This window comes from Nannospalax galili, unplaced genomic scaffold (assembly GCF_000622305.1).
Source record: "Nannospalax galili isolate Female #2095 unplaced genomic scaffold, S.galili_v1.0 scaffold56, whole genome shotgun sequence".
In the NCBI taxonomy this organism is placed as follows: Eukaryota; Metazoa; Chordata; class Mammalia; order Rodentia; family Spalacidae; genus Nannospalax; species Nannospalax galili.
In genome coordinates, this window is record NW_008340065.1 from 3,389,162 (window position 1) to 3,400,113 (window position 10,952).

Here is a 10,952-nt window from a genome sequence, read left to right on the forward strand (position 1 = left end):
CTACCTCCTTTAAGACAGGGTCTCTGTTGCATTAAATTTTCCCCTCCCCCACCCTGGGGGACCCGTGTGCACCCTCTGAGGACTCTAGGGTCTTCCGTTCCTGATACAAACTGAGAAAACTGACATGATACATTCTATTTAGGTTTTAGCATGGTTTATATGACATCCAGGAAAGGGTGACTTACAAAGGCATAAACTCTCATAGTCCATCTTCTTCATTTTGCCAAAGCTTTGGGATCCACACCACCAATGACGTTCAGTCTGCAGGGCTTCTGCCCTGTGGTTCACAGCTCAGTTCCGTGTTCCATAATGGCCACGACCCCTCCCCTTTTTCCCACTGCACTCAGAGCCTACGCGCCCCCCATCAGTTCTAGCTTTCCAGAGGAACTTCCAGGTTACAGTCTCTCATTGGTTTGGAGTTCAATTAGGCTAAGCTGGCCAGCCAGCAAGCCCCAGGGATCCTCCTGTCTCTGCCTCCCCACTACTGGGATTGCAAGCATGTACCTCCCACCTGACATTTTTACATGGATCCTGGGAATTGAACTCAGGTCCTCATGCTTGTAAGGTAAGCACTTTACCAAGTGAGCTATCTCCCAAGCTCTGGATATTTTACTTTAAATCATTTGTACAAATTTACAAAAATTTTAAGAGTTTGTGAAGGGTAAACTAAGTTCGCATACCAATGACACATCCATTACCTTATGTTAGAGTCAAGGACTCTGGCATATCCACCTTGGTCCCCATTCTTGTCATTTCTGACCTTCCTTCCTGAACCCCATAATGGCATTCCAGATTAAAAAGAGGAAGGCAAAAGAACAGGCCCAAGCAAGACTTTGCCAATTTAGTCAAGATGGGAGACCCTCCTTTTTTTGGTCTTTTTGAGACAGGATTTCCCTGTAGCCCCAGCTGACCTGGAACTCACTATGTAGACCAAGCTGGCCTTGAACTCACAGGGATCTGCCTGCCTCTGCCTCTGCCTCCTGAGTCCTGGGATTAAAAGCATGCACTGCCACACCCAGCAGGAGACCCTCCTTTTATCTTCTGTTTACAACCTAATGTCTAGAACATATCCAGTCACTCACTGCCCTGAACCACAATGGAAGATTGGAAATCAAGCCTTGCACTTAGGTCCATTGACAACCAGAGTCCTGCTTTGTGTGGTAATTCACAGTGTCCAGCACTGCTCAATCTTCAAGCTGAACCCTTACTGCAGGAACAAAACAAGAGCCAGTATAGAGCCTGGTTTGAGTAGCTTATTGTGAATAACTAAGCTCAAACCTATTGAAACAGAATCTCTAGAGCTGGAAACCTGAGAACTGTAATTTGTAAAGTTCCAACCACTTTCCTCCTTGCCTCTAGGATGCAAATGCCCTATCTTCCCACTTCTAATCACAGTCCTCTGGCCCATCTCTCCTCACAGATCAGCCATGGCCCAACATTCATGTGCAGCATCATAGGCTGTGCCGTGAGTCCAGCTGTGCATTTCTCCTTCACCAGTTACAACTTTGGGACCTGCTTCATCTACCAAGCTGGGATGCCCCCATACAAACAAATCTTGATTGTCACCAACAAGGAAGAAACACCTATGAGGTAAGCAGGCTTCTCAGAACAAGACAATTCTACAGCAACGTGAGGATTCTCACTCCCTGAAGCTCAGTTCATCTGTCCCTCACCTCACTCCCTGAAGCTCAGTTCATCTGTCCCTCACCTCACTCCCTGAAGCTCAGTTCATCTGTCCCTCACCTCACTCCCTGAAGCTCAGTTCATCTGTCCCTCACCTCACTCCCTGAAGCTCAGTTCATCTGTCCCTCACCTCACTCCCTGAAGCTCAGTTCATCTGTCCCTCACCTCACTCCCTGAAGCTCAGTTCATCTGTCCCTCACCTCACTCCCTGAAGCTCAGTTCATCTGTCCCTCACCTCACTCCCTGAAGCTCAGTTCATCTGTCCCTCACCTCACTCCCTGAAGCTCAGTTCATCTGTCCCTCACCTCACTCCCTGAAGCTCAGTTCATCTGTCCCTCACCTCACTCCCTGAAGCTCAGTTCATCTGTCCCTCACCTCACTCCCTGAAGCTCAGTTCATCTGTCCCTCACCTCACTCCCTGAAGCTCAGTTCATCTGTCCCTCACCTCACTCCCTGAAGCTCAGTTCATCTGTCCCTCACCTCACTCCCTGAAGCTCAGTTCATCTGTCCCTCACCTCACTCCCTGAAGCTCAGTTCATCTGTCCCTCACCTCACTCCCTGAAGCTCAGTTCATCTGTCCCTCACCTCACTCCCTGAAGCTCAGTTCATCTGTCCCTCACCTCACTCCCTGAAGCTCAGTTCATCTGTCCCTCACCTCACTCCCTGAAGCTCAGTTCATCTGTCCCTCACCTCACTCCCTGAAGCTCAGTTCATCTGTCCCTCACCTCACTCCCTGAAGCTCAGTTCATCTGTCCCTCACCTCACTCCCTGAAGCTCAGTTCATCTGTCCCTCACCTCACTCCCTGAAGCTCAGTTCATCTGTCCCTCACCTCACTCCCTGAAGCTCAGTTCATCTGTCCCTCACCTCACTCCCTGAAGCTCAGTTCATCTGTCCCTCACCTCACTCCCTGAAGCTCAGTTCATCTGTCCCTCACCTCACTCCCTGAAGCTCAGTTCATCTGTCCCTCACCTCACTCCCTGAAGCTCAGTTCATCTGTCCCTCACCTCACTCCCTGAAGCTCAGTTCATCTGTCCCTCACCTCACTCCCTGAAGCTCAGTTCATCTGTCCCTCACCTCACTCCCTGAAGCTCAGTTCATCTGTCCCTCACCTCACTCCCTGAAGCTCAGTTCATCTGTCCCTCACCTCACTCCCTGAAGCTCAGTTCATCTGTCCCTCACCTCACTCCCTGAAGCTCAGTTCATCTGTCCCTCACCTCACTCCCTGAAGCTCAGTTCATCTGTCCCTCACCTCACTCCCTGAAGCTCAGTTCATCTGTCCCTCACCTCACTCCCTGAAGCTCAGTTCATCTGTCCCTCACCTCACTCCCTGAAGCTCAGTTCATCTGTCCCTCACCTCACTCCCTGAAGCTCAGTTCATCTGTCCCTCACCTCACTCCCTGAAGCTCAGTTCATCTGTCCCTCACCTCACTCCCTGAAGCTCAGTTCATCTGTCCCTCACCTCACTCCCTGAAGCTCAGTTCATCTGTCCCTCACCTCACTCCCTGAAGCTCAGTTCATCTGTCCCTCACCTCACTCCCTGAAGCTCAGTTCATCTGTCCCTCACCTCACTCCCTGAAGCTCAGTTCATCTGTCCCTCACCTCACTCCCTGAAGCTCAGTTCATCTGTCCCTCACCTCACTCCCTGAAGCTCAGTTCATCTGTCCCTCACCTCACTCCCTGAAGCTCAGTTCATCTGTCCCTCACCTCACTCCCTGAAGCTCAGTTCATCTGTCCCTCACCTCACTCCCTGAAGCTCAGTTCATCTGTCCCTCACCTCACTCCCTGAAGCTCAGTTCATCTGTCCCTCACCTCACTCCCTGAAGCTCAGTTCATCTGTCCCTCACCTCACTCCCTGAAGCTCAGTTCATCTGTCCCTCACCTCACTCCCTGAAGCTCAGTTCATCTGTCCCTCACCTCACTCCCTGAAGCTCAGTTCATCTGTCCCTCACCTCACTCCCTGAAGCTCAGTTCATCTGTCCCTCACCTCACTCCCTGAAGCTCAGTTCATCTGTCCCTCACCTCACTCCCTGAAGCTCAGTTCATCTGTCCCTCACCTCACTCCCTGAAGCTCAGTTCATCTGTCCCTCACCTCACTCCCTGAAGCTCAGTTCATCTGTCCCTCACCTCACTCCCTGAAGCTCAGTTCATCTGTCCCTCACCTCACTCCCTGAAGCTCAGTTCATCTGTCCCTCACCTCACTCCCTGAAGCTCAGTTCATCTGTCCCTCACCTCACTCCCTGAAGCTCAGTTCATCTGTCCCTCACCTCACTCCCTGAAGCTCAGTTCATCTGTCCCTCACCTCACTCCCTGAAGCTCAGTTCATCTGTCCCTCACCTCACTCCCTGAAGCTCAGTTCATCTGTCCCTCACCTCACTCCCTGAAGCTCAGTTCATCTGTCCCTCACCTCACTCCCTGAAGCTCAGTTCATCTGTCCCTCACCTCACTCCCTGAAGCTCAGTTCATCTGTCCCTCACCTCACTCCCTGAAGCTCAGTTCATCTGTCCCTCACCTCACTCCCTGAAGCTCAGTTCATCTGTCCCTCACCTCACTCCCTGAAGCTCAGTTCATCTGTCCCTCACCTCACTCCCTGAAGCTCAGTTCATCTGTCCCTCACCTCACTCCCTGAAGCTCAGTTCATCTGTCCCTCACCTCACTCCCTGAAGCTCAGTTCATCTGTCCCTCACCTCACTCCCTGAAGCTCAGTTCATCTGTCCCTCACCTCACTCCCTGAAGCTCAGTTCATCTGTCCCTCACCTCACTCCCTGAAGCTCAGTTCATCTGTCCCTCACCTCACTCCCTGAAGCTCAGTTCATCTGTCCCTCACCTCACTCCCTGAAGCTCAGTTCATCTGTCCCTCACCTCACTCCCTGAAGCTCAGTTCATCTGTCCCTCACCTCACTCCCTGAAGCTCAGTTCATCTGTCCCTCACCTCACTCCCTGAAGCTCAGTTCATCTGTCCCTCACCTCACTCCCTGAAGCTCAGTTCATCTGTCCCTCACCTCACTCCCTGAAGCTCAGTTCATCTGTCCCTCACCTCACTCCCTGAAGCTCAGTTCATCTGTCCCTCACCTCACTCCCTGAAGCTCAGTTCATCTGTCCCTCACCTCACTCCCTGAAGCTCAGTTCATCTGTCCCTCACCTCACTCCCTGAAGCTCAGTTCATCTGTCCCTCACCTCACTCCCTGAAGCTCAGTTCATCTGTCCCTCACCTCACTCCCTGAAGCTCAGTTCATCTGTCCCTCACCTCACTCCCTGAAGCTCAGTTCATCTGTCCCTCACCTCACTCCCTGAAGCTCAGTTCATCTGTCCCTCACCTCACTCCCTGAAGCTCAGTTCATCTGTCCCTCACCTCACTCCCTGAAGCTCAGTTCATCTGTCCCTCACCTCACTCCCTGAAGCTCAGTTCATCTGTCCCTCACCTCACTCCCTGAAGCTCAGTTCATCTGTCCCTCACCTCACTCCCTGAAGCTCAGTTCATCTGTCCCTCACCTCACTCCCTGAAGCTCAGTTCATCTGTCCCTCACCTCACTCCCTGAAGCTCAGTTCATCTGTCCCTCACCTCACTCCCTGAAGCTCAGTTCATCTGTCCCTCACCTCACTCCCTGAAGCTCAGTTCATCTGTCCCTCACCTCACTCCCTGAAGCTCAGTTCATCTGTCCCTCACCTCACTCCCTGAAGCTCAGTTCATCTGTCCCTCACCTCACTCCCTGAAGCTCAGTTCATCTGTCCCTCACCTCACTCCCTGAAGCTCAGTTCATCTGTCCCTCACCTCACTCCCTGAAGCTCTGGTGCAAGTATAATAACTGCTCAATGCTCTGGACCAGGGAGCTTAAGGAATTGGCTTCCTTATGGCTGGGTGACTTGGGTTTGCGTCTTACCAGGACTAAAGCGAAAGAGAAAGCCAAACGGGAGTTTATGTAGTGGCCCTCAAATGTTAGAATACATGAGTCACCTGGGGAACTTTAGAAAACGCAGCTTCCAGGCTATCCCAGAGATCCTGATTCAGTAGGCCTGGGGGCACCTCAGAGTCTGCATTCTGGAGCTCCAGGGAGTGCTTCCTCTTTGGTATTAATATGTTTAGTTAGCATACAAAACAATGGGTTTCATTATGACATCTTTACACACATGTACACGTGTGTGCATATGTGTAGCTATGTGAACATATCTGTATGTCTGCATATGCATGTGTGCATATGTATGTGTGCATGTGTACACGTAGGTACATTGTGTGTGTGTGTGTGTGTGTGGTATTACTTTGTTCTTATTCACCTCTCCACTGCCCTTTCCTGCCCCTCCTCACTCACTCTTGCTAATTCCCCTTCTTTCCCCAGATAGTCCTGCTTTTCTGTCATGTGTATGTGTTCGTGTATGTGTGTGTGTGTACCTGTTAAACCTAGATTCTTCATATAAAAGGAAACATGATCTTTGCCTTTCTGAGAGTCTGACTTATTTCACTTAACATAATGATCTCCAGTCAGGGAGCACTTCTTGACAAACACTGGAGTATTGTTTCCTGTTTCCTGACACTATTTCCTCTACCAGGGGGAAGGAAGGAAGAATAAAATGCCCAAGATGAGCTGGAAAAATGGGACATAAAAGGAAATGAACATTTATTGGATGCCTATATTATGGCACACACTTTGTAAACATGATCTTGTGCTTGACTGTAGAGCAAGTCAAGGAGAGTTTGAGTAATTTATCAAAGGTGACCCAGAATATGAGATCTGACCCCCAAGACCTCAGGGAACTGAGACCTGAGAAGCCTCCCTGCCTTCAGCTTCTGAGACCAGGTGTTTTTCTGTCCAGGTCATCACCTTGGAGCCCTTCCACAACATCACCCTAAAGCCCAAAGAAGTCTGTAAGCTGGAAGTCACCTTTGCCCCCAAGAGGCGTGTCCCTCCTTTCTCTGAGGAAGTGTTCATGGAATGGATGGGGCTACTGCGCCCCCTCTTCCTCATCAAGGGCTGCTGCCAGGCCCTAGAGATCGCCCTCGACCAGGAACATCTTTCTTTTGGACCTGTGGTATATCAAACACAAGCCATGCGCCGCATCCTCATGATGAACACGGGCGATGTGGGTGCAAGGTAGGGCAGTGTCCTTCCTACCACAGGCTGTAGCAGAGATCTCTAACCCTGAATTCTGTCCCTTGCCTAAAGATGTGACACCACAGTGGCAGCTACTTCCATGATTACATCGTAGAGAACACTGGTTCAATTCTGTTAAATGCCCTTCACGTAGCTCATCTGATCGAATCCCAACAACAATCCTAAAAAGCCAAGACTACTATGATGTGATCTCTGTATTTAAGATACTGGGGCAGGAGGATCTCAAACTGAAGGCTAGCCTAAGCTGCATAGCCATACCCTGTCTTTTAAAAATCCAAGAACTGGGGCTGGAGAGATGGCTCACCGGTTAAGAGCACTGCTGCCCTTGCAGAGGACCCACATGCCAGGTAACAACCATCCAAAACTCTAGTTTCAGGGTATCCAATATCCTCTTCTGACCTCTGAGGCCATTGTACAATATGGGTATACCTACATACATGCAGGCAATATACTCATACACATATAATAAAAATAATAAATAAAAATTATTTTTAAAAAGTTAAAAAAAAAAAACTAGAGCCAAGTGTGTTGGTGCACACCTTTAATCCCAGCACCAGGAAGGCAGAAGCAGGCAAATCTCTATGAGATCAAGGCAAGCCTGGTCTACATAGTTAGTTCCAGGCCAGCTGGGGCTACAGGGAGACCTTGTCTCAAAAAGACCAAAAAAAAAAAAAAAAAAACTAAGAACTGATGTCAGGTGTGGTGTCACACTTCTGTAATCTGATCGCTTGGGGATTGGAGGTAGAGTCATGAAGATCGGGAGTTTGAGACAGCCTTGGCTTCATGTATTCTAGGCCAGCCTGGGACATATGAAACCTGAGAGAGAGAGAGAGAGAGAGAGAGAGAGAGAGAGAGAGAGAGAGAGAATATATGGAGACAGAATATGATCCTAGGCATCATTCCTGTCAAAATCAGAGAAAATACCAATAATACGACTCTCAATCAGCCTTACAGATGAAGTATTAAAAGGTTGAGTAACTTCCCTAAATCATGCATGTAGCAAAAACTACTTGCAGCTACAAGGCTGAGCATGCTTTACGTGACTATCCCAGACCTCTAGGGTCAGTACTGCAGCATCCTCATTTCATAGGTGAAGTGAGGCTCAAAGAGACTAGGTGACTGATCCAGGATCCCACAGCCAGGAAATGAAGACAGGGCCAGAACACAGACTCTTCCCTCTTCCTGCTCATGAATTGACATGGCCATTCAGGCTGTCACCACACACCCCAGAGGCACTCGCCACAGTCAGGGGCCACCAAGAGAGATACAATGTGATAGCCCTGTGTGGGAAGGACTAGCCTGTACAGTTCATCCTCTGTTTCCTGCTCATACCAAGTAGCCAACCACAGGGGTGACCCCATGGGGCCATCAAAATCCCAGTGCCTCTAAGAACAGATGTGACTCTCACATGAAGGGATTATCAACTACCCTCCTGGATCTAAACAGAGAGACAGTGCATGGGACAGTTTGGACTCTGGTCCTAGCCCAGCCACTTGCTGGATGAGAAATCTTGGGAACACATGTGCACATGTTAATCTATATATTCCCTGATGTGTGACCATGGATAATAAGTATAGCCACTTCCCACCACTTTTCAGCTCTGAGATGGAGCAGAGTCCCCTTACCCAGCGAATGACCTTAGTTAATGTTCCCTCACTGCCTCTGCTGTCTGACAGATCTTCCTCCCCCTAGATCCTAGGGATAGGCAAAGTGGGAACCATGTAATCAAAAGCCCTTGTTGAAAGCTCTTATTTTCAGTAGCATTGGGGATACCCCCAGAATACTAACAGATCATCTTCCTTGGCTTCTTTTGTCTTGGAAAAGGTTTAAATGGGATGTGAAGAAGTTCAAGCCTCATTTCTCCATCAGCCCTGAAGAAGGCTACATCACCTCTGGCATGGAAGTTTCTTTTGACATAACCTACCATCCCACTGAGGTAGGAAAGGAGAGTCTCTATAAAAACTTGATGTGCTTCATCCAAGGAGGAACTCCTCTGTGCCTCACCCTGTCTGGAATCTGCGTGGGACCACCTGCAGTCAAAGAGGTGAGTAGGCATTGCAAAGATGGGGCAGAGGCAGGAGTGAGCCCAGCAAGGGAACTCAAGTCTCAGAATGGGCACCCAACTCAGTCCACTTCCTGACCACCACAGGGATCATCCCCCACTACTGGAATATTCTTTTCTCCCTCTTCATTTACTTAATTCTTGTTCTTTCTTCAGCTCTTGACTCAAGCATTACAGTCTCAAGGAGGCCTGAACTGGCATGCCTTTTAAATCAAATTCTGTTGTAAGAACCATGAGCAGCGGCTGGGGGCCTGACTAGGTCTGCAATGTTTGCCTCACGAGCATTCTTTTCCTTTTTCTGAAATAGGAGGACTTTGGGAGAGTTTTGAGTAGAAGACTGACGTTATTTGATGTATGTTTTAATGGAGTTAACGCACATGTTGACAGGTGACACAGGAAGAGAGGCTGATGAGAAATACTTCCCATAGAACAAGGGAGACGCCATTGGAGCTTGGAGCTTGGGTGGCACAGTGGCACTAGGGGTGGTGGGAAGCAGAGATATTACAGCTCATGGATTCAGCTAGGCTGGCTGGCCAATGATCCACCCATGGGGATCCACCCAGCCCCAACCCCTCAGTGCTGGAATTGCCAACGTACCCCGCCACATCTGGTGTTTACGTGAGTGCCAGAAATTGAACTCAGGTCCTCATGTCTGCACTGCAAGCATTTTACTGACTGACCCATTTCCACAGCCCCTACACACTGGAATCATGTACAGCTGTAAGGAAAAGTGAAATCGTGATTTACAAGAAAATGGATGCAACTGAAAACCATATGCTAAGTGATATATGTCTGAATATATATCTGTATTATGCACGGGAGGGTCACAAAACTAGAAAGATCATGGTAGGGGGAGAGATCTTAAGGTAAGGGGAGAGATAGAGAGGGTAACGGAGTATATGTGATAAGAAAGCAAAGTGGGAACTCTGGGAAAAGAAAGGGAATCAACTAGGGGGAAAGGAGTACAGGGGAGGAAGGTGGGGGAGAACAAAGCGTAATGACACATGTACAAAAATGTCATTACTTTGCTAGTGTAAAAAAAAATTACAGAGGCTGGAGAGCTAGCTCAGCAGTTAAGAGCACTGACTGCTCTTGCTGAGGGTGCAGGTTCGATTCCCAGCCCCCATGTGGTGGCTAACAAACACCCATAACTCCTGTTCCAGGGGCTCCGACACCTTCTTCTGACCTCTGAGAACATTGCATAACACGGGTGTACTTATACACAAGCAGGCAATACACTCGTGCACATAAAATAAAAATAATAAAATTATTTTTAGAAAATGTATCAACTGTATCTGACACATAGAAGGAACCTAATAAATATTTGCTGAATGACCAACAATAACAAAGATGATCCATTGGAACTAGCAGTGGGAAGCTCTGTTAAAATCTGTCTTCCCTCACACATATGCTGTGCCTCTGTCCCCTGAAGACAGTCTGAGGAACTAGAACCAAGGGTAAGATGCCTGCTTTTTCCAGGTAGTGAATTTCAACTGCCAAGTGCGCTCCAGGCACACGCAGACCATCTTGCTCTCAAACCGCACCAACCAGACTTGGAAGCTGCACCCCATCTTTGAGGGTGAGCACTGGGAGGGGCCTGAGTTCATCACCCTGGAGGCCAATCAGCAAAACAAGCCCTATGAGATCACCTACAAGCCCCGCACCATGAATGTGGAGAACCGCAAACACCAGGTAGGTCTCCCCATCTGATTTCTGCCCTAGAAGATGGGAGGAGCTGGTGGAGAGAGGTTAGAAGACGGTTTGGGAGTTTAGAGTTCACAGAAAGTTTGAACAAGGGGAGAAAACTCAGATCACCATGGAAGGATAGGGAGCCATGCAGCCCCACAGGCTGTGATTTCCCTTTCAGGAATGAAGTCTTAGACCAAGCATCAAGAAGCTAATTGTATTAGTCAGGGTTCTCCAAAGAAACAGAACTGGTAGAATGAATATATATGTATAGAGATTTATCAGCTTAGCTCACAGGATAGAGTCCGAGTAGTCCAACAATGGCTGCACCACACTGGAGAGGTTGAGAATCCATAGTCACTCAGTCCACGAGGCTGGATGTCTCAGTAGTCCCAATCTGGCACTGAAGGTCTGA

At 49.0% G+C, this 10,952-nt stretch overlaps 1 protein-coding gene across 1 annotated transcript in view; it reads left to right on the plus strand.

The window, feature by feature from the left end:
* Hydin (HYDIN axonemal central pair apparatus protein) overlaps nucleotides 1–10,952 on the plus strand; it is a 416,625-nt gene that overhangs the window by 390,330 nt on the left and 15,343 nt on the right. Inside the window, exons 75-78 of the mRNA XM_008834989.1 lie at nucleotides 1,421–1,590; nucleotides 6,475–6,768; nucleotides 8,614–8,833; nucleotides 10,331–10,543. Coding sequence (XP_008833211.1) covers nucleotides 1,421–1,590; nucleotides 6,475–6,768; nucleotides 8,614–8,833; nucleotides 10,331–10,543 — 897 coding nt within the window. The remainder of the gene's footprint in view (nucleotides 1–1,420; nucleotides 1,591–6,474; nucleotides 6,769–8,613; nucleotides 8,834–10,330; nucleotides 10,544–10,952) is intronic.